General features: G+C 45.9%; 1 protein-coding gene across 10 annotated transcripts in view; it reads left to right on the forward strand.

Moving 5' to 3' along the window:
* The window catches only part of ASAP1 (ArfGAP with SH3 domain, ankyrin repeat and PH domain 1), a 348,641-nt gene that overhangs the window by 290,841 nt on the left and 34,414 nt on the right, over positions 1–23,386 (forward strand). For all 10 annotated transcript variants that reach the window (XM_045895867.3, XM_064587867.1, XM_064587866.1 and 7 more), the window contains 11 exons: positions 1,525–1,612; positions 3,640–3,688; positions 8,927–9,090; positions 10,656–10,789; positions 12,167–12,258; positions 17,296–17,482; positions 17,705–17,790; positions 19,125–19,240; positions 19,380–19,447; positions 20,427–20,534; positions 22,771–22,999. In XM_045895867.3, coding sequence (XP_045751823.1) covers positions 1,525–1,612; positions 3,640–3,688; positions 8,927–9,090; positions 10,656–10,789; positions 12,167–12,258; positions 17,296–17,482; positions 17,705–17,790; positions 19,125–19,240; positions 19,380–19,447; positions 20,427–20,534; positions 22,771–22,999 — 1,321 coding nt within the window. The remainder of the gene's footprint in view (positions 1–1,524; positions 1,613–3,639; positions 3,689–8,926; positions 9,091–10,655; positions 10,790–12,166; positions 12,259–17,295; positions 17,483–17,704; positions 17,791–19,124; positions 19,241–19,379; positions 19,448–20,426; positions 20,535–22,770; positions 23,000–23,386) is intronic.

Here is a 23,386-nt window from a genome sequence, read left to right on the forward strand (position 1 = left end):
ATGCAGCCAGCTTAACCAGCATCCAGAAGGATAAGTTGTAAGACAGTTTCCTTTCCAGTGTGGGGGGGGGGGGTCCTAGTTGTGGCCGCAACTGTGGGTTTTGGAGCCTGAGGCCCGTAGCAAACTAAACTCCAGGTCCATTCTGAGAACAACTTGCAAGGCCTACAAACTTCCGCCTCCCCCTTCTGGGCTTGGCAGCCAGTTCTGTAGTGTAGGACTCCTCTCCCAGGGGCTTGTTCCTCTTAGGCAGAACTGTCCTGCAAGAGACTTCAAGGCAGGTGTCCATGCCTGAGTCAAACGTCCATGCCGTAAACATGAAGTCCCTTGGGGTCTCTCACTTCCTCCCCCAGACAGCTTGCTTTGGAACAGATTCAGGACAAGAGGCATTGTTTTCTGGGTCTAATCTCATTGAAATCACAGAGGGAGGAGGATCTCAAAAACGGTTTAGCAAGCACAGGAAGGTAATTTAATTGCCTAGTGTCCGTTATGGAGAGTAAGAGGAGCAACGTGTCATTGAAATTGTCTTGGTCACATGCCATCCCTGTTGTTCGGGGTTTGAGATTGGGTCATTGACGTGTGACCTTTTCCAACCCTCTCCCCCTCTTGTTTTCCCCTAAAACATAAGTTCCTTGGGTGTAAATGGTCCTGGCGTGGGGATTTTCAGAATCACCTATCGGTTGAGGCAAGAATACAGGACTGGAGCGTTCCGTTGCTTCCTTCAGCAGGCTTGTGTTCAAGTGAAGCCCAGCCTGGGCACACAGACATTTCACGCCTTGGCCAGTTCCTGCACGAAGCAGGCATGCTGGCATCAGCCACCAGCCAACATGGGACCTTGGACAAATACAGGCAGGAGACAAGAAAGAGTTTTGACCAGAGTGATTCTGTGGCAAGACTCCATGTGGGCAAAGCCTAAATTAGCATGCCTATCTAAATTCTGCAGGGCCTGAATGAATTCTATGTGTGACCAAGAGATTTGCTGATGATAAATGATATGAAATCCTTATTATATTTTCCCTCTCTCCAGATTTTGGGGCTCATTAAGCAGTGTCTCATTAAGCAGTGTCTCACAGGTCAATTGTCTTTGCACATTTGAGAGAAGAACTAAATTTTGCATTACAACTAAAATCTGTGGATCGCTGAGACATCACGTTTGGGTCGATTGATTACTGGGGTCATTTTAAGTCAGCTACATTTCACCGTAAGATGCAGAATGGAGAGCACCAACTGTTCATGCTTGGGTGTGTGGAAGCTGAGAGAGGTGTGTTTCCATCAAGCGTGCCCACTCTTCAGTGCCAGTGAGGTGGATTATCTTGGTTCTATTCTGATTAATCACCGGGATGTTTATGTACAGTTAAAAAGCATGTGTAAGATTTTTGTCCTTGTTTAACGAGCTGCAGAATTCTACTGGGGTAGATGAGACTCCATCACAGGTACCTCATGAAACTGCGCGCCAGACCCACGGGGCGTTGACCCTGCGAGTGAGGGGACAGTGCAACTTATAAACTCCCTCATTTTCTCTTTTAGTCTAACAGGCAACCCGCTAAGTTGAACCTTCTCACCTGCCAGGTGAAACCCAATGCCGAGGACAAGAAGTCTTTTGACCTGATATCACGTGAGTCCTCTTCCTCTCCCAGTCAGTTGCTGTGGCTTCTGACCCTGTGCATCTCCATCTCTGGGCGTGGAAGCAGCAGACCTCTTCATTTACAGTGAGCCCCACCCACAGGGGGAAGGCAGGACAGGGTCAGATCCCACCGGCAGTAGAATCGAATTGAGATGCATACATTAAACTAGACCAATTTTTGACCATGAGCCCACAGCTTTATCCCCTTGGAGAGATTTTTGTACATACATCCCTATTTCTCTCTTAGATCTGCTGAATCACAGTCTTTGCTGTGAAGCCCAGATAAGTATTTTTTAAGAAGCCCCAGGTGATTCTGATGTGTACCTGTGGTTAAGAATCTCTGGCATGGACTTGAGAATGCAGCTGGGCCATGTAAGCATACAGGAGTTATAACCATGCCCTGAGTTTCGTCCTTGCAAAACAGGGCCTTAAAAATCATCTTGCTTCATGAAGGGAAGAACTGCATCCCATCACTCTCTTATCCATGGGTCCTCGTGTGCTTTTCTCTTGTGATGAGGACACATAATGACCCTCCCATCCCCCAACCTATGGCCTGTATCCTCATGGTCTTCGGAGAGTGGGGAAAGACTGTTCTCTAGACTGACTTCTGTGCTTACACTGGTCCCAAGGGGGCACTTACGGACCCCGATAGCTGAAGGGACACCTCTTTATAAAGGATGAGGATGGTAATGCCAATAAAATGACTCACCTATATTCTGAAATCCTACACGTTAACCTTCAGTATTCGTCCTTCTCTCTAGAGCCCCATGGGGCTGTCCAACAGCTTAAGTGCATGATCTCTGTGCAGATCATAGAAGTACTCTCCTGCCCCTTGCAGTCCGTCTGATGTAGTTGTGTGAATGGAAGCCCCAAAACAGTTTCAACCCAAAGGACTGAATCTGTCATGAGACCCTTTAGGTGGAGTCCAACCTGGATTACACAGCATCTGTTAAAGTTCAGAGTCCCCATGATTTTTATGACCAAGAAATTTCCTAGGTTATTGATGAGAAAGAAGTACAAAAAGTTGGGAGTTGTGACTCCGAAAAGCTAAAACTCCAAGAAGTGAGAGCCCGTAGGTTATTAATAACTGTCATCACTCATTGAGCAACTAATATGTACTAGGTGCTTTATATACATTATGGCCACTCCTCACAAAAGCCCTATCAGTTTCCTATTTTATGGAAGAGAAAACTGAGGCTCAGAGACATTTCAGTGACTTACCCAAGGTCACACAGCAGTAAACCAAGGACTGGATTCAGCCAAGGCTCTTGGGCTCTACTATGCATGGCCTGTTCTTGGACAAACATTCTTTTTCTCTCTCAAGGAGATGAGGGGTGTGAGTACCTGACCTGGAGTAATCATGTAGTGATTGACTGGTTAGTTTGACCTGAATATGTTGAAACATTCTCGCAAATCCTGAATTTTAAGAAAGAGCCTGCCTTATTATGTACAGCTGCCCAAACTCTCCACGTTAGGCTGTTCCTCCTGACCTGGGGGCAGCTTGAAGGTGAACCTTGAGCATGTTCGAAGCCCTTCTTCCCTGAAGCCTGATTCAACCAATGAGCAGCCTGGGGCAGCGTATGCCTACTTGGCAGAGCTGCGCTGTGAGCTACAAATCATTTCAGAAAAGTGATTTTTTTTAAAGGTAACACAATAAAAGGCACATTGAAAATGAAAAAATAACATACCGAACTGCCAGCTGGTAGTCTCCAGTTGGTGGAGACATCCACTTTGATCCCATAGGCTCTATCCCCCTTTCCATCTTTTTTTCAAAAGAAGTGCCAGATGTTTGGTATTTGCCTGTATGTTATTGTATTTCTCTTGCACTTTAGAAAAATAATGTTGACAAAGTGAATTGTATAACTGCTAAATCAAAATGGTGTAAAAATAAGATAATATTAAAAATCTAAACTTTTGCTGTGTTGTTTTTTTTTTTCCCAGAAACTTTCATAATTTACTTTATAGCTGAAGGTATTCTGCTTTCTAAAGTTTCCCTTGTTTTCTTCTTTGTATTTCAGATAACAGGACGTATCACTTTCAGGCAGAAGATGAGCAGGATTATGTAGCGTAAGTTGTTTTTGATGGCACAATGTCTGGAACTAAAAAGGCATTCTCTCCTGTACAACAGACCTTAAAATTTCCTTTTTGTTACTGAGAACCTCTCCTGCAGGTTCCACGTGCTTCTGCCTCACCTCTGGACCTCACATGTTGCTCCCCTCTCTGTCCGGTTGCTCGGTAAACCCTGATACCTCCTTCAAGATTCAGCTCAAGCCTCACCATCCAGGGGCTCTGCTCCTTTCTGTCACCCCCGGGCCTCCTCACACTCCTCAATGATCCTCTAGTTCGGTCTGAGCCCTCTAAAGACTGAGAGCTCTTGAGGGCAAGGACTGTGCCTTACTCACCTTTAATCGCATCCCCTGCACTGAGGAGGGGCTTACCCGGTGTCGAGCCTGTCTGCCTGGATGCTTGGCTGTTAACTGCAAGGGGAGAGGAGAGCCTGGCCCTGAAGAACAGTATGGGCAGGTGCCTCCTGTGGGTGAGCGTGGCTCAGGAGCTCAGAGTAGCGGGGAGAACTGGCTTTGGTGTCCCACACTCCTGGGTGGGACGCGCCTACCTCACCTGACCAGGTATATGACCTTAGATGGCTCCCCACCCCCTTTCTTCATGTTATTCCTGGTCCTGGGCCGTCTTCATTGCTTCTTCCTTCCTGTAGCCTGCCAGGCAGTGTGGGACCATTACATCCTCAGCTGCTTGGGAGGGAGGATGTTAGTGTTAAAGCTGGTAGTTAAACCTTTTTGTAGCATTCGCATTTTCAAACCCCTGTCCCGTCAGTGACACACAATAAATGTTATTTTCCTTCCTTACTGATTTCTGGAGAGCCACCGAATTCTGTTCACCCCCCTTTCACCTTATACTCACCCCTTTTCTCTCTCCCTCTTCTTTCCCCTCTCTCCTCCTCCTCTGGAGAATTCCACTCTTTCCCCTAAAGGATCAAAAAGAGAATAAAGAATGGGTCGAAAAGATGCACAGTTGGGAGACACAAAGCAAAAAGGGTGGGGGGGTGCTGAGAGAGAAGATAAGAGAGGTGAAGGAAAAGGAGGAGAAAAGTCTTTGACCCATTCATTCATCTGAAGGTTTAGTGAACGCCGATTCCGGGCTGAGAACTGTGCAAAGCATGGAGAATACAAGGCTAAGTTAGACAGAGATGAGTTCCTAGTACAGTGCCAAGGTTGTTAATCCTGTAAACTCAAAGCAACTTTAGAGTCTTAAAATACAACGATGCGTTATCATCAAGCAGATGAGCATGCCTGGTGGTGATGGGGCTTACTGGGTCCTGCTGGAGAGGGTGCAGCAGGTAGTCATGTGTGTGGGCGCTCCAGACATGTGTCCCGTAAAAATTTCCTGGACTCAGGGCGCCTGGGTGGCTCAGTCAGTTAAGCGTCTGTCCTCAGCTCAGGTCATGATCCTGGGGTCCTGTGATCGAACCCCGCATCGGGCTCCCTGCTCGGTGGGGAGTCTGCTTCTCACTCTGTCCCTCCCCTTGCTTGTGCTCTCTGTCTCTCTCTGTCTCTCTCTCTGTCAAATAAATAAATATTTTATTTTAAAAAAAAATTTCCTGGACAGAATTCCAGAATCACCTTGGAATATTGCTTTCCCTTCTCATATTTCACTCTTTCCTCCTCTTTTTCTTTCCTCTCCCCTAAGCCCCTACGTGGGAGAACAGGTATGAGATCTGTGCTGAGGCAGGGAATGCATCCGCTTCTTCTTTGTTCGCATCTCAAACCCAAGCCGTTAGTATTGTATTTACTCTGACTTACAGAGAACTCAGTCCCAGTTTGGTCAAAGAGGTATATAGGTTTCTTGCCCGTGGGACTTAACATCCTTTAGTAGAAGCCTTGCTTGGCCCATCCAGCAGCTGCGACACATCTGCACTTGGCTTTCTGTGGGGCTGGTGGTGGCAACGGGGGGCTTCGTTTTGAGTGATGTTGGAAGGAATGCATTCTGCAGAGGAAGCACGGGTGTGCGCACACACCCACACACACCACCCCCGCCCCAGGGGAGGCTTCAGTTCCTCATTTACTTCCAAGCTACATAGAGACAGTTTTACAGCATCGCTAAGTTTCTTTCTCATGTGAAGGTGTCCAGTGGAATTAAATGTAGAAGACATTCTAACAAAGGGTAGCTGTGTGTTTTGTCAGTAAGAAGGAGGTTACAGACCTTGCCTGCAGGGCTTTGGGACTGAAGATAAAATGTATAAAGTTCCTAGTACAGTGCCAAGGTTGTTAATCCTGTAAACTCAAAGCAACTTTAGAGTCTTAAAATACAACGATGCGTTATTTTCTTTCTTATACTGCTTGGTATGCCTGTTACTTTAAAATAACTTAAAAGTTTCGGGGCACCTGGGTGGCCCCGTTGGTTAAGCGACTGCCTTCGGCTCAGGTCATGATCCTGGAGTCCCGGGATCAAGTCCCGCATCGGGCTCCCTGCTTGGCGGGGGGTCTGCTTCTCCCTCTGACCCTCTTCCGTCTCATGCTCTCTCTCATTCTCTCTCTCTCAAATAAATAAATAAAATCTTAAAAAAAAATTGTAGCAGATTCTTTAAAAAAAAAATTAAAAAAAATAACTTAAAAGTTTATTTTTTGGTTGTCAGAAGTAGGTGCTTTGATTCTTGACCCTTTGAAATGTAGCCAGTCCATTGCACCAAATCTGAATTATCCCTCCAGAAAGTTAATTGTCCTTAAAATATGTATTTTCTAATTATCAGTACCAACTCCTTTATTTATTTATTTGTCCTGATCTCTTGAGTGAGGAGGTGGATGTGGCATAATGAAGGGACCCCAGAAAGGGACCGGGGGAGGGGGTGTCAGCAGCATGTTTCCGTCCAGTGTGACACCCATCCTACTGGAGTCATAAACCTCTCTAGGCTTGTGCTGCCTCATCTGTAAGGACTGTCAGCCCCAACTCAGAGGCTTGCTGGAGGATTACATCCCCAAAATTATAAGGGGGGCACCTGGGCGGCGCAGTCGATTAAGCATCCAACTCTTGATTTCAGCTCAGGTCGTGGTCTCAGGGTTGTGAGATTGAGCCCCCCGTTGGGTTCCGTGCTGGGCGTGGAGCCAGCTTGGGATTCTCTCTCCCTCTCCCTCTGCCCCACCCCACACCGCTCATGCACTCGCTCTAAAAAAAAAAAATTATAAGTCCTTGGCATGCAGTAGATCGTGCTATGTTGGATTGCCAGAATATCGTAACGCTTAAGGAAAACAAAGCAGAGACTCTGCAGACAAAGTGAAAACTCCAGTAACACAATGCCACTGATTAAATACACTGTTGAGCCCAGTGTTTTGAATTGTTTTTAAGAAACCATTTCTGGTTTTTAACATGAGACTAAATGATAGAAAAAATATTCTTTAATTTAGAAGGTATTGAATCACACACATACACACACACACCTGCCGCATTCCTAGGTTTTGAGGTGTTGAGTTTTGGGGAGCACGGGAACCGCTGAGCTGTGCAAATGTATTTGTTACAACACACGGAAGCTTTGCGCCCCCTACAGTCACAGGTGTGCCTTGCAGTTCACATGCGCCATGTAATTTGGATTTGGTTTGGTTTGTAATTCTCATTGCTGTGACCCTGACTTACTCTAAACCTTAACCCTAGCCCTGTGTGTCGTATGTCATCCTGCAATACACCCAAAAAACCGAGACTCCGTTCTGAACCTCTGTGCTCTCTCTTGGGGGCAGTTATTAGCTGTCTGAGTAGTGGATGAGAACAAACTATGGTTTGGAAATGTTTTTCATTTTCTTCTTTAAAAAAATTAACTGGGGCGCCTGGGTCAGTCAGTGAGGCGTTTGCCTTCAGCTCAGGTCATGATCCCAGGGTCCTGGGATGGAGCCCCCATCGGGCTCTGCTCCGTGGGGAGCCTGCTTCTCCCTCTGCCTGCCGCCCTTCCCTACTTGTGCTCCCTCTCTCTCTGTCAAATAAATAAATAAAATCTTTTTTTTTAATTAACTTAGGTTTTTTTCTCCTTCATGAAAGTAATACAAGCCCATTATAGGTTTGGGAAATTATAGAAAGGCAGAATCAAGCAATCCATCTATCCATTATTCCTACAGAAAATTACTCAGAAAAAGCTAGTGTTAACGTTTTGATGAATTTCCTCCTAGCCTTTTTTTCCCCAAACAGAAGTACCTAAAACCCTATATATCTTTAAATTTGGGATTATAGCACATAAACAGTTTTTTCTTGTTTATTTCACAAAACATATTGTGAGCATTTCCCTAGTGTCATCCAAAACTTAGTTGAAAACTTTGTCAGCTGTACTTCAATTCTAAAAGCTCAATCTAGAAAAATGAGTTGAAAATTTAAATTTAATACCTGATTAACTGTTCCACTCTGTGGTTATTTCGTGCTTTAATAATGAGCCCTTGTTGGGCGCCTGGGTGGCTCAGTTGGTTAAGCGACTGCCTTCGGCTCAGGTCATGATCCCAGGATCCTGGGATCGAGTCCCGCATCGGGCTCCCTGCTAGGCGGGGAGCCTGCTTCTCCCTCTGCCTCTGCATCTCTCTCTCTCTCTGACTCTCATGAATAAATAAATAAAATATTAAAAAAAACAAACAAACAAAAAAAAAAAAATAATGAGCCCTTGTTGTGGATTCAGGTGGTTTTATGCCCAGACGAGTAGCAGACGGTTGTGTTGTTCGGTTCATACTGTGATCATGCTGCATACGAGATTTCGTAGTCTGTACTTTTTATTTCATATCATTAACAGCATGTTTCTGTTAACTATACCCCTGCCACAAGCATCAATTCTCACAGCTGCTCGTGAAACAGCCCTCCGTTTTCGCTTCCAAGCCCCCACCCCCACCCCATACCACAGTGGACTTCCAGAGAACAGATGCCTTGTGCTAAACTCTTTCTTGCCTTCTGTCCATTTGTCACCAGTTCTTTCTCATCCTTGCATTGGGTTGGTCCTGCGCCGAGTCCTCTCCTTTCTGACATTTGCTTTCTTCTGTCCAAATGGACAGGAACGCACCTTGTCACACCTGCAGGCCCTCAGTGGTGTGGACTTTACCTCTTGTCTGTTCCTCTCCCCTCTCTCGTTTTCTCCAACATGTTGCTTGACATTCTTTTAACTTTCTCTTTCCTTTGAATTTAATTTCTTTCATTTTTTTTCCTCACTTTATTGTTGGGGTGGGGGGCATGTCTCTTTTGGAAGTTCTTGACGAAAACAGATTTTTTGCAGTGGCAGGAGAAATCAGTGGCCTTGCTCTTACGTCTCCTTCCTCTTGTTTTCGACAACAGATGGATATCAGTATTGACAAATAGCAAAGAAGAGGCCCTCACTATGGCCTTCCGTGGAGAGCAGAGCACAGGGGAGAACAGTCTGGAAGACCTGACAAAAGCCATCATTGAGGACGTCCAGCGGCTCCCTGGGAATGACGTCTGCTGCGATTGTGGCTCGTCAGGTATTTGCCCCCAAACTTGATCTGGCTTCTTAAACAGCCTTTCTCCTCCCATAGAATAAACATGAGCTAGTTATTTAAATCCTTACCTCCTTAGGGACACAGACACACACCCACCACAAACTTCCATCTTGAACGGTCCCACTTCTGGGCTGTTTTAACACATGCTGTTTGTTCAGCCTGGAAAACTCCCACCTGCTCTCCTCAAATGCCCCAAATGGCCACCTGCCCAAATGCTACCAGTTAAATGAGCACTGTGGACATACAGAGAGAGCCCTGGATGCAGAGCCCCTCATGCTGGTTTTGAACCACCAGCCTGGCACTCACAGCCTGGATGACCTCATGCCAAGTGCCGACACTAGTCTCATCTTCAGGGATAATAAACCTCTGTTGTTATGAGGACTTAATGAAATGCTATATCTGAAATCGTCCCAACGTGTTATACATTACTTTCCTTCCTTTCTGCTCGGTGAACTAGCCCCAGTGTCTACGTCACATGGTCACCTTCCCCCAAACCTCTGATTTCAAGTAGCATCTGTATTAAGTAGGTATTGACAGTAGGTAATGTGCATTCAGTGCTTACATTTTAATAAGGATTCTGGTAGTTGTTTTAGTTTCTGTTCTCTTATTGAATCCTCACAGATGCTCTGTGAGCAAGATACTAATAGCCTCGCCATTTTACAGATGAGAAAACTAGGGGACTCTGAGAAGTTAAGTGACCTCCCAAGGTCACCCATCTAGTAGGGATCAGAACACCGATGCAAACCTGTGATTGTTAAGCATCATGATACACCTTCTAATTGTTTTCCTTGTGAAAATGGACTTCTCCATACACCATGCCTTGAGCACCTCAGAGACACGTCTCCCAGTTTCTGCTGTGTTCATGTCCCTGTGGGATGAGTGACTCACACACTCACATAGTGAGGATGTGGCAGAGGGGTCGGAAGTCCTCAGGTACCGACCACTCCAAAAGAAGCTTGCCACAGGGAGTGAACCCTGAAGGTTTTGGTAACATGGGAATACTCATTCCCTCTGTTGTGGAGCCCTTGGGGGGTTGTAGAAATAGCTTAGGTCTGTGAAAGAAGCCTTTGACGTTCAGTATTTACAGCTGTCTTATTACCAGGAGGTGCTTGTGGAAAAGCCGTGACCAGGATGGTGGGTCAGTGCAAGTTGTAACTGGGAGGTTAATGACAGCTTATGAACCGAGTCCCCTGAGCCACACGTCAGTCACTGCCAAGGATGACATCTCTCCCAAGGACGTTTCATGGGGCCTCCCAGGGAAAGTCATTCTCACATTTTCACAAGAATAAAGCACTTAATTTTGTTTTCAATTCAATATTGAAAGAAAACTTTTAAATTTCTTTTAGCACCCATATCACCCTCTCAGAAGCTGGTAAGCTTCGTATGAGCCCTTAGGCTAAACCACAAGCTTCCATGTCTTCCATTTAAATCTTTCCCTTTTAATTCTTAACAAGTTTTACTACTCTTGTTTTAGCTTCCTTTGTAGTTGGCACACGAAAATTAGGTCGTGTTTGTTTCACTGTCTTCAAAATGTTTTTTCCACACAGAACCCACCTGGCTTTCAACCAACTTGGGTATTTTGACCTGTATAGAATGTTCCGGCATCCATAGGGAAATGGGGGTTCACATTTCTCGCATTCAGTCTTTGGAACTAGACAAATTAGGAACTTCTGAACTCTTGGTGAGTAGTGACCTGTACTTAGAAATGTATATTGTCATAAATATATGTAATACGTGGCTTTGGAGTGTCCTGTTTCTGCTGAGTACAAAGAATTGCAGTTCTTGAATTTCATGAATTTGCATGGATATTTAAAATGTAAATTTTGTGGTATGTAAAGTTGACTGTCTCTATTTCCTTTCAAAAGAACTGGTGAATCGTACATTTCTATAATTAGTTCACCTAAACTGGCTCTTTTCTTCTGGGATGGGCTTTTTCAAAGCTGCCTTTTCCTTTCAGAATTAGTTTTTATATGATTCACTCACTACAGTAAAGGGAATTAGGTGTTAAACTCACATGATCACTTTACTTAATGGTCTGTGTTACTAAAAATAGTGACTTAAGAGTCTGTCTCTGTTTTTCCCATTTGTAAGTTTGTAGAAGCCCCCATGAACCGAGAATGGCCATAAAGCCCATCAGTCCTTAACCCATAACTTCTTCTAAGCAACGATGGTCTGTGTTTGTATGAGCCCCTGATCTAGGAGGTAGCAAATTCAGGAAGTATCATACTAATGCTTACCTCCCTGATTCACACCAGGATTAGAGAAAAAAAGGCTCTGATCTTATACCTAACACATTCTTCTTGAGTGTGGAAGTGGTGTCACTCCATCTCCTTGACTTAAGCTAGTGAAACCCAGTTGGCAACTAGAAATAGGGACAGTCCAAATCCTAAACACTTGCCAGGTAATAAACCCAAGATTTTACCCCAGAGACCTGATAGCATGAATGCTTCTTAAGCCTTGCATTGCTCCCCAGATTATCTGAATGACCAGAGGCCCTTCAGGACAAATTTTCCTGAGAGGGTCTTGAACCCAGAAGCAGAATGCTTCCTGCAGCATTTTTACATGTATCCAAATATAAAGGAATCCCACCTCCTTCTCTGTCCAGTAAATCTGCTCAGTCTAAAAACGAGGTATGATAGAGATTGAAAAACAGGTGCTGCCATTAAGCATTTAACCTGGGTTCATGTGTGTAACCTTAACCTGCTGTCTAATCTCAAGAGTATATGTTGGTTGGGGGAGGGCATATCCTCTTCTATTCTAGCATTTATCACATTGTATTTGTAAAAATCATTGGTTTTCTTATCAATCGCCCTGCTAGTCTGTTGGCTCCTACAGGAAGGAATGTGGTTTACTCCTCTGTTTATATCCAGCACCCTAAAGTTACGTGCCTGGCACATAGTAGGTGCTCAGTAAATATTTGTTGACCGGATGGACGGATGGTTTGTATCCTGAGTCAAATGAGGGGAAGATACGTATTCAGAAATCTCAAAAGCAAATAATAGGAAACCTTTAAACTCATAGTAAAGAGTGGCTGTATTGCGTTTTGTTTATGTTACAGCTGGCCAAGAATGTAGGAAACAATAGTTTTAATGATATTATGGAAGCAAATTTACCCAGCCCCTCGACAAAACCCACCCCTTCAAGTGATATGTAAGTACTTATACTGAATTCTTTATCATTCTATAATTGTTTTTCTGCCCTCACAAGCAATGTCTTAACGGTTATAGTATTTTTCCCCCAGAGGAGACCCCAGTAGGAGGAAAACCCAGAGCAAAGAAAAGTTTTTTGGAATGCATTTCTGGAGTGCACAAATTATGTTCACTGACCCGGTCCCCTAGGTAGTTGCCGCTGCTCCGTGGAGGGTACGTCTTCATAAGGGTGGTTAGCTCTAAATCATGGCATGTTGTGATAAGCAGGACACAGACAAAAGTGATGGCCCGCTCCGATTGGATGGGCAAAAGTCCAAACGCTTACCAGTGAGGCTGTGGGGAAACGCTGTGTCTCAGGCGTTGCTGGGGGGCATGCCAATGGTGCCTTGCCGGGGGGGAGCAGAGTAGCAATACCTATCACGGTCCTCGATGTAGTTCTTTCTGACTTTGCTGAGCCACTTTCGGAAATTGACTCCTGATCTGTAAAAGGAAAAGATGAGGAACAAAACAAGCGTCTGTAGGCCTCTGATTAAATAGTTTATGGGGTACAGCCACACAGCAGAATGCTACACAGATGTAAAAAGAAGAAGGAAGCTGCTTACATCCGACTTGGGACAATCTCCATTAGGAATTACCACTAGGTAAAAAAGCGAGGTATGGAGCACTGCACCGAATCTCCTGCCTTCAGGTTAGGGGAAGGGTGGTCAAGAACACATAAATGTATATATTTATTTGTGTTTGTGTGAAGAAACACGGGCAGATACACAGGAATCTAAGAAAAGTGCTTACTCTGAGGTGGTTGTGGGCATGAGACCTCCTCAGTAAACAGTTTTCGGTATCATTTTTATTTTGGAGTCATGTGAATCCTTAAACCTATCAAAAATTTTTTCACACTGAATTTACACTTAAAATTTTTAAGTACTGTGCATGAATAGGATGGCAGCTCCTATTAATTCCAGCTTGACTGAGCAGGGGAGCCTCTGGGACAAAGACGCCCACCTGAATGTCCGCTAAGCCCTTCTTGGTGGTTCCTCAGGCACCAAATCTGCTGAGCACTGAAACTGTTACAGGGCACATGCAACAAACGTGGTGTTTTTACTCTGAAATCATGAGATACCATCTCCCAGCAGGCCTCTTGGCAGTGGTCTTTCTTGAATTCACATGTGTGCTGTCTGCTCACTGCATGCTTCATAGTAGATGAGGTGCTGGGGAAAGGGCAAAACATGAACTAGATGTAAACCCTGTCCTCATGATACCTGCCGTTTGGAGAGGAAGGTGGCTGTTAACCAAGAGGTTAGACAGTCCGTTCCTTATTCATAGCTGTGAAAGGGTCACCGAAGAAAAGTCAGGGAGGTTGGCGCATATTTAATATCCTAACCTAATCTTGGGGCATCGGGCTTAACAACAGTGTTCAAGCTCCGTTTGAGCACAGAAACAGCTTGGATTCTTTTCACACTCATGGGCACAAATTACACTGAGAAGTAAGGCTTTTTAGGAGCGAATTTGATCACAAAACAGCCACACACAAACACGATCTGAAGTTATGCCACAGACTAGGTAGCAGTAAGCCCTCAGATACGCAGTGCAGTCTTGCCCCCACCAGCAGTTTTAAATATTTATGTGGCCCACACCTCGGAGGCATCACTTTAGGATAAACTTCATAACAGTATGGATTTGTATTTCCAGTTGCTCACATGGGAGGCGGCCCACTCTTGCCCATCTGCTCTCTGACCTCGGATGGTCGTCTGGCCTCTGTCAGATCTTCCCTTCAAAATGCTTGTGATTCTCCAGAATCTCTAATGGAGTGATTAAGGTTCCAGAGTACTGGAGCTTAGATCCTGGCTCTGCCAATTCTGAACTGTGATCTGGGGCAAGTGACCCCACCTATCTGTGCCAACCTCCTAGGGTATGGTGAGGACAGAAGGGGTTAAGTAAAAGGAGCTTCGAGCGGCACCCAACCTACAGTGAGCACCACGTAAGGATTCACCATTACTGTCCCCACCACCACGACCGCAGTCTTCATCACCATCCTCTTATTTGGCCAGGAGCCTTGAGGGACAAAGCAGGTTCCCTGTGACACGCAGTTCACTCACCCACTCTTTATTAAGCAGCTTCTATGTTCCTGGCACTCATTAAGTGCTGATGACGCAGTAGGGAACAGTGTAGCTCCTGTCCTACGTTCTGACTGTGCAGAGGAAGACACGGAGAATGGTAGTGGGTTCTCTGAAGAAAATCTAACAGGATAAGGGGGTGAAGTGTAGAAGGCATTGTCCTCGGGTTGGTCAGGGAGTATCTCTGAGGATTTGATATATGATGAAGCTCTAAAGGATACGAAGGAAACGCGTGGGGTAGAGGGTGTGGGGAGGGGGCCTGGCAGGGGGAATGGTGGTTGTAGATGGCCAGAGGCAGGGGCAGGCTGGGCACGTGCACACAGTAACAAGAAGGCAGGTATAGCTGCAGAGGACTGAGCTCGGACAGTGGTAGCAGAGGCCGGCCAAAATGGAGATGGGACCAGGGACCAGTTCAGCAAGAGCCTTAGAGGTCATGGAATGTTTGGGGATTTTATTCTCTGTGTGAGTAGAAGGCTTTAAACAGAGGGAGTGACCAGAATGCTGCTAACCACCCTGCAATGTGTAGGACGGTGACCGTGACAAAGAATCATCCAGCCAGTGTCACAAGGGCTGAGGTTAAGGAAGCCAGCTGTGGCTCGTAGGTGAAGGACAGATGGGAGGAGTGGGTGGAAACAGAGACCGAGGAGAAACTTACACCGGGTCCACTGAGAAACAGAGATGGTGTGGACTAAGATGGTAGCAGTGAAGGTGCTGGAAAGTAGTTGAATTCTCAGGATGTTCTGAAGGGAGAGCCAACAGGATTTGCTAATCACTTCAAACACAGGACATTTAACTAAATTGTCAAGGTGATGCCCAAGGTTTGGGCCTGAGCGTCTAGGTAAATAGGCAGTATCATTACCTGCACCAGGGTGAGTGGGAAGGACCAGGTTTGGCGGGGATACAGGGTGAGCCATTGGTAGAGCTCTGGTGTCAACTTTCAGACAAGTCTGTTTCCCACCCTCCCTGTCACCCTGTGTCAGGAAGCCTTTACTGCCAGGGACTGTGGCTGAGTGCCCAGAAAGAGTGAAACGTCATGCCTGTGGAGAGCTCAGGAACATCCTACAGCCACAGAAGTAGAGACCCAAGGTTGGAGGTGCTCTTCCAAGTGGCCTGGGGCATCTCCCCATGTGATAGCTGAGTGCCCTCAGCAGCGTTTCTGCAATTATCATGCAGCATCTGCACACTCCAGTGCCAGGAAGCCTCCATGGAGACCGTCGTCTCAGATTTACCTCCCGTAGCTTCCCACCGTTGATCCTTGCTCTGCCATCCTGGATGATACTAGAAAGGAAGCTTATGTATGAACCCATAGCCGTGTGTCATTCTTTGTTCCATACCTACTCTTGCTTCCCTGAAAGGCAGTAAGACTGGTATGATTACTAATATTTTACAGATGAGGAGATAGGCATAGCTTTACCCAGGGTCACATGGATAGCGTTTGATACTGGAATTGAATCAAGCCATTTCGTTTTTAAATCTGATATTCCATCCATCACACAGTAGCTGCCTTTCAGACTTTATAAAGTCACATGCAGTGGAGACCAGAAGCCAGGCTTAGGCCAATTTCTCAGGTTTCTGGAAGCCCTCCAGCTCATCCGGCCATGGCCATCTTAAAAGGACTTTGACCTACGTGTAAAGGACACCCATGAAAGTAAGGTCTTCGTCACTGAGCAGAATCTGCGAGTCACCAAAGGCGGTGTGCTACCATCAACCAGCTTCCCCCCTTCACTGCTGACCCAGCATGAAAGGAAGTGGCATCAGCTCAGTTTTAAACAGTGAGGCCTGGCTGTGGGATTGGGGGCGGGTGGTGGACGGCAGCAGCCTGCACAGATGGAAGAGCTTTTTCTGAGCGAGAAAGCTTATGTCCTATGAGTTAGAGCTTTCTCAGAAAGAAAGCACCTTGTAGGTGCTATACATTCTTTAATTCAAAATACACCAATGAGTTAGTTATTCTCCCCATTTTCAGAGGAAAAAGCTAAAGCTCATGAAAATGAAGTAGTTTGCCCAAGGCCCTGCAGCTGGTGTGTTGTAAGAACTAGGATTTGAACCAATCCATTTACTCCTTTTTTAAGTGGCTTATGTAACTGGGAAAATCATGGGATAAGTTCAGGTATGGCTGGCTCCAGATGTCCGACAGTATCATCTGGACCCTAGCTCACTCACCCAACTCTTCTTTCCTTTCCTCTGAGCGGACTTCTGTCTCAGCCTTTTGCCAAAGGTGGCGAAAGTAACCATCAGGCCACTTAGGTCAGATACTCACACCTGCAGCTGGGAGGTGGGCTCAGTCCCGGAGCTTGGGACAGAACTGGAAGTGGAGAAAGGGTGAGTCCTCAAGAAGAGAAATGCACACACCCACTCAGACTGTGGGAGTATTACCCATGACAGTCTCCTGCTCCCAACTGAACCTGCAGGAAAGACAACTTCCCTTTATTCTGGAGCTCAGTGCTTGGCCTGTGAGAGCGACACAGCCTTTTTGAGCCTCGGGTCCCTTACCTGTTAAAATAGGGAGTTGTGCCAGATGACTAAAATTTTTTCAATGAAGCTCTGGAAACTTCATTGGTCTTTTAGAATTGTTCTTTTAAAATTTCTTAATTTCTTTGTATATTTACGAGTATCTGAATTTGAAGTAGTACATAGCAGATTTCTCAAGTTATTGCTCAAGGTGGAAAAAAAAATCTGCTGTGGTCTGTGTGCCCGTTAATTTTGTAACCATGTACTGCTTACACACATATACTAGTGAATATGTATCAGTTTCTTTGTCCTGTCTGTGATGAGATAACTTGGTCTAAAACCTGGTTTGTTTACATCCTGAAAGGAGTCTAGGAGAATATATCTTCACTTAAAGAAAACTGTTCTTCAGGAAATTGTAGATTTTTCTTAGCTTGTAGGAAAAAAAAAGTCTTTGCTTATATTGATTTGTCCTGTTTCAGGACTGTACGGAAAGAATATATCACTGCGAAGTATGTAGATCATAGGTTTTCAAGGAAGGCCTGTTCATCTTCATCAGCTAAACTGAATGAATTGCTCGAGGCCATCAAATCCAGGGATTTACTTGCACTAATTCAAGTCTATGCAGAGGGAGTGGAGCTGATGGAACCACTGCTGGAATCTGGACAGGTAAGGCTCCACTAAAATCATAGGATAAAAAAGGAATGTGGAAAATGAGTTTAAAAGATAATGAGATTCTAATACATTGAGTGACCATGTCTAAATCAGGACAATTTGAGAGTGAAAGGAGTACTATTAATAATTGCTTCCAGGTAACTGATGTGAATAAAGCTGCTTTAGGCAAAGTAGGACATGCGATTACCCTACTTGTACTCATCCTGTCCTTTTCAGGAGCTTGGGGAGACAGCCCTCCATCTTGCAGTCCGAACTGCAGACCAGACATCTCTCCATTTGGTTGACTTCCTTGTACAAAACTGGTATGGTTTTCATTTTCTCTAAATACGCCTTATAAGTTAACACGAACCAGTCTTCTCAGGGACCCAGATCAGGAATCGACAAGCTTTCTATAAAGAGCCAGGTACTATTTTAGGCTTTGCAGGCCATGAGGTCTCTGTCGTGACTAGTCAACTCTACCATTGTAGTGTGAAAGCAGCCATAGACCATATGTAAATGAGTGAGCATGGCCATGTTCCAATAAAGCTTTATTTATAAAAACAAATGGAGGGCCAGACATGGCCTATGGGCTATAGTTTGCCAACCCTTGGCCTAGAAAGAATGTAAAATCCTGTCTCTGTCAAAACCTGCTGAATTAGGAAAAATTGAAAGAGGGAAGACTTAATAGCACAAGTCAACAGGATCTGTGAATTTTCATTGTTCATAAGTTCATTATAAAACTGCCGTGTCAGGGCGCTAAGTGGCTCAGTCGGTTAAGCATCTGCCTTCAGTTCAGGTCATGATCCCGGGGTCCTGGGATCAAGCCCTGTGTCAGGCTCCCTGCTCAGCAGGCAGTCTGCTTCTCCCTCTCCCTCTACCCCTCCCCATGCCCACTCATGCTCTCTCTCTCTCTCTCTCTCTCTCTCTCTCAAATAAATAAAATCTTAAAAAAAAAAACTACAGTGTGTGTGGCTGACTCAATAGCTAATTCAAATTTGGAACATACTAATAGTACAATATTGAACACAGGAAGTTTGAACTTGCTATATTCTTCAGTGGGTAGTTCTGTAAGCCACAGATTATTAGGAGGAACTGGAGCTCATCCAAAGACGAGTGGTCAAAATAGCAAGAGGATCTGAACCCACATATGAAGAATGGTGCCTGGACACAAGCCACGTTTTATAAAGGTCCACACCTCTTCCTTAGAGGTAGTACAGCGTAGTAGTTAAGAGCGTTGGCTCCAGGACAAACTGCCTTTTTTCAAATCCCTGCTCCGTCTTCCGTGCTTGATAGTCTTGAAAGCCCATACTTCATCCTCTTTGTGCCTCGGTGTTTTCATCTGTAAAACAGAGGTGGTCATAACCTACCCCATCGGGTGGTTGTGAAGATTTAATGAACCAAGGTATGTAGAAGCTGAGAGTGTCCCTTAGGAGGCACTCAAGCAGTGCTGGCTGTTGCTATCATTAGGTGACTTATCAGTGTAGGTGTAATGTTAGCCGCATCCTCGTTTGCCCTGCTCATAAGTAGGTCTCAAGTTTGACTCCGTTGTTTGCACAGAAATAAGTGGTTAACCTGTAGCTTTAAATTATATTATTTACGTCCTAATTAAGTTCTATTTTAAGTTGTACTTTTTTCTGATAGTATTTTAATTTTTCAGTGGGAACCTGGACAAGCAGACGGCCCTGGGCAACACGGCCCTACACTACTGCAGTATGTACAGTAAACCCGAGTGTTTGAAGCTGCTTCTCAGGAGCAAACCCACCGTGGGTGTCGGTAAGAGTGTGACCAAGTGTCTTAATAACGGCAGTCGGCATCCGGTTGGCTAAAACCAAGATTCGCATGTTACGTTGTAATTTGATTATTGTCCGTAGCCTTTTCAAGATATACCTTAGATTTCTTTTCCCTGTTTTAGTGAACCAGGCTGGGGAGACTGCCCTGGACATAGCAAAGAGACTGAAAGCTACCCAGTGTGAAGATTTGGTAAGCAGAATGGAGGAGGGCCATCCATTTGGCACCAACCGCCTTAAAATGTCATTCTCAGAAACTGGAATTGGGGTGAAGGAAACATTCATCTTTCTGAACATTGGCAAAAGAAATTCAGACAAGCACTAGGGCTACGTTTGAGAAAGTGGTAGAATGATAGATTTGTCATTCCTGTGTCTTTTCGGTACAGTTATGACATAGGAGCTAAAAGGCATGTGACAGGCTTGTGCATTAAGGTCGTGCTTCTTATATGCCAGACCCTTAGGCTTTCTCTGCAGCTCAGTAGTGAAGAAGAATTATTTGGAAGCCAATTCCAAAAATTGGGCAAGTAGAGTTCAGAGTTTAATGATTGTCGAAACATTAAATGCATGGCTTCCCCCGCCAGCCCCATCCTTTTGATCCCATTGGTTCTTGAGTATCACTCTGAGCCTTAGCCTGGCATGGTTCTTTCACCCATGGGGAAGGATGAGACAGGAAAGGTAAGTCCCATCCCCTTGAGTTTCTGCCCAGCACCGGCTGCAGGCCAGCAGTTGTAGGTTTCTGTTCTTACGAGAATCCTGTGAAGAAGCTATAGTACTCCCTGCCCCCATCTTGTGGGAAGAAAAGTGGGCCACAGATCGAACTGGGACTGTCTGGCTTGAAAAGCTTACGTCTCGTGCTTCACTGACTCTGATTTTGCCTTCCAGCCAGAACTTTGCACTTTTGAGGTTCATTTTTAATAATATTTAAGAAAGCTTTTAATTTGCGAGAGAAGTCATGTTCCCAAAATAAGAAAGGCTCTTGCCTGTAATTCTGGGCAACTCCTCTGAAGCCGGTCCCACAGCAGCCCAGCCCTGTGTAATCGGAGTTCTGCCCTACAAGCAGCTGCTGGTGATTCATTTGAAACCAGGACTGAGGTGGGATTTGCTCAGTGCTTATGTAATAGTGGGATGTTTAACACTTAGATGAACGCGGTTATACCTGCTGTTCCTTTCAGCTTTCCCAGGCTAAATCTGGGAAGTTCAACCCACACGTCCACGTGGAATATGAATGGAACCTGCGACAGGAGGAGATGGATGAGAGTGATGACGACCTGGATGACAAAGTGAGTACAAATAGCGCCTCCGAGTTCCTGATGCTGCTGCCAGGTTGCCTGCACTCTGTAGACGAGATCATTCTTCATCAGACTGTGTCTGCTCTTGTCACCTGGGGCCAGTTTCCTTGCTCAGTCTTTGATCCTTGTTGGGGACCACAGCTATATTAGGGTTCTCTGGAAAACCAGACCCCATAGGATGTGGTTGAAGACAGAGGGAGAGAGATCGGAATGTATTTTTAGGAAGTGGCTCACATGATTGTGGGGGCCAGCGAGTCCCCAGGGTACCGGGCAGGCCGGCAGGCTGGAGATTCCAGCAGGAATTGATGGTGTGGTCTTGAGTCTGGAGGTGCTGAGTCTCTTTGCAAAAGCCCTTCAACTAATTGGATGAAGCCTACATGATGGGGGGTAATCCCTTTTACTCAAAATCTAATTTAAACGTTAACCCTTCACAGCATCTATCTAGACTGGTATTTGACCACACGCCTGGGCACCATAGCCCAGCCAAGTGAACACATAAAATTAGCCATCAGAATAGCTACTTAGTAAATAAAAAGTTGTGAGGTACTGAGAATTAAGTATGGACTAGGCAGTTAGAAGCAAGTTGCCTGTGTTACCTCAGATTATCTTTACCAAAAGCCCACTGTGGCGTTGTTATTGCCCTTTGTACAGAAGAGAAAACTGACACATACAGATTTTGCAACCTGAAGTCTCAGAGCTAGTAAAGACAGTCTCGGGATTAAACCTAGTTTTGTCTGACTTTCCTAGTTCATGACGAACTCTGAAAGTTCATTCATGCAGTTTTCATCAGATATGTGTGGGGTTTTTTTTTTTTTAAGATTTATTTATTTTGGAGAGGCAGTAGGGAGGGACAGAAGGAGAGGAAGAGAGAATCTCAAGCAGACTCCCCGTTGAGCACGGAGCCCAGTGCAGGACTGGATCCCAGGGCCTTGAGATCATAACCTGAGCCAAAACCAAGAGTAGTCGGACACCCAGCGGACTTCCCCACTGAGGCGCCCCACATCGGATATTATTGAGCATTTCCTCTTTCCTTGGCAGCATGTAAGGAATAGTCCTACAAGGTGTCCTAAAGACATTCCCCACTTTGAGAAGAGATAAATTACAGTGGATAACCATTATAATAAGAGCTTAGGGGAATCCCTGAGACATGTTCAGAGGACAGAAAAATTGTCTCAGCTTTGGAAAATGGTAAAGACCTTACCAAGGAAGTACCGTTGGAGTTGGGTTTCTGAGGGTAGGGAGGAGCTTGCCAGGCAAAAAGTGGGGAGGAACGCATCCCTCCAGGGAGGGAGAACAGCATGTGCAAAGGCCAAGGGTTCCTGATAGAGCTGGAAGTCTGAGGAATGGTCAGAAGCACAGTGTGTGAGGTGCCTGCAAATGGGTGGGTGGGAGAGGCAGGAGGTTGCCCTGCAGAGTCAGGCAGCCCAGATCGGGAAGCACATTATGGGCCAAATTTGGCCTTTGGGCTTTCTCCAAGCAGGCAGAAGCCAACAGAGATTAATTGTCAGAGCAGGTTTCCCCCACCAGCTCTGGCCACAGTGTGGGAAACGTGCTGGGGCTGAAAGCAGCTGCAACCAAGGGCTTTCCATGGGGGCTGGTGGGTGCCTGCACCAGGCGGAGATCCCAGCTATCCACACGGGGCCTGATGGCTCTGGGTGACCTTGAGGCTTCCACCTTGGGGAGTTACATGGATGCCACCGCTGTCACCAGGAGCGCAAACACGAGGGACACCTTAGAGGCCATTGAAGACAGTTTTGGATCTGAAAGGTCAGGTTTGGACCCACAGGTATGGATCGTCAGGGCCACAACGTGGAGGCTACTTTCTAAGGGGATGTAAAATGAGAAGGGTGGCGAGGACTGAGAACTCTGATGGGAGAGGGTTGATCAGGGAAGGAACACACTGTAGAGATCACACGAGGGTAGAAAACAGTTCAGTGGTAGTACAAGGGTCCTGCAGAGGGCAGGTATCTGTTCAGTTGAAAGTTACCGTTGACCGTGCCCTTAGGCTTCTGAATACTTCTCATTGCTAACCAGCGCCTCCCTAATGTGACCCTGATAGTGGTGAACCGAGCGAGGATCAGGAGGGCAAGTCCCACAGCCACTTCTTGGGCTGGGTCATGGCTGACCTCAGAGCACGTAGAGAGCCACAGGAACCCCGCTTCCCGATGGAGCCGAAGTGTAGCCCTTGGTGAATGCCTCACCCACTGCACTGTTATGTCACCCGCAGCCGAGCCCCATCAAGAAAGAGCGCTCCCCGAGGCCTCAGAGCTTCTGCCACTCCTCCAGCATCTCGCCCCAAGACAAGCTGTCGCTGCCGGGATTCAGCACTCCGAGGGACAAACAGCGGCTCTCTTATGGGGCCTTCACCAACCAGATCTTCGTCTCCACAAGCACAGATTCGCCCACGTCACCAACCACAGAGGCACCTCCACTGCCTCCTAGAAACGCCGGGAAAGGTATGGACTTTGAGAAGGGCTCTGCAACTCCGTCCTCAAAGCTGGCGGTCTACGCAGCTTTGAGGTAAAAACCACAAGGGGTGTCTGAGTGGCAGAGTATGGAATGTGATGTCGAGGACAGCTTGAAACAGGGGCCTTGCCATCTGCTAAACACCAACAGTAAGATGCTGTTGTGGACACTCCTCATGTGTTGTGCTCACCTCAAAACAATTCTGTGAGGTGCCCATTTTACAGATGAGGAAACTAAGGCTTATGGAGGTAGAGTGACTTGCCCAAGGTCACACAGCCCATAAGTGGTAGAGCTGAGATTCAGTCCAAGGTCCACCTGGTGCCAAATCTCTGTTGTTTCTTGTATGATGTGGTGTGGAATTGCAGTTCTTCTTCAAA

Source organism: Mirounga angustirostris, unplaced genomic scaffold (genome assembly GCF_029215605.1).
Source record: "Mirounga angustirostris isolate CCGP_5_RB_7025 unplaced genomic scaffold, mMirAng1.0.hap1 SCAF_4, whole genome shotgun sequence".
NCBI classification, from domain to species: domain Eukaryota; kingdom Metazoa; phylum Chordata; class Mammalia; order Carnivora; family Phocidae; genus Mirounga; species Mirounga angustirostris.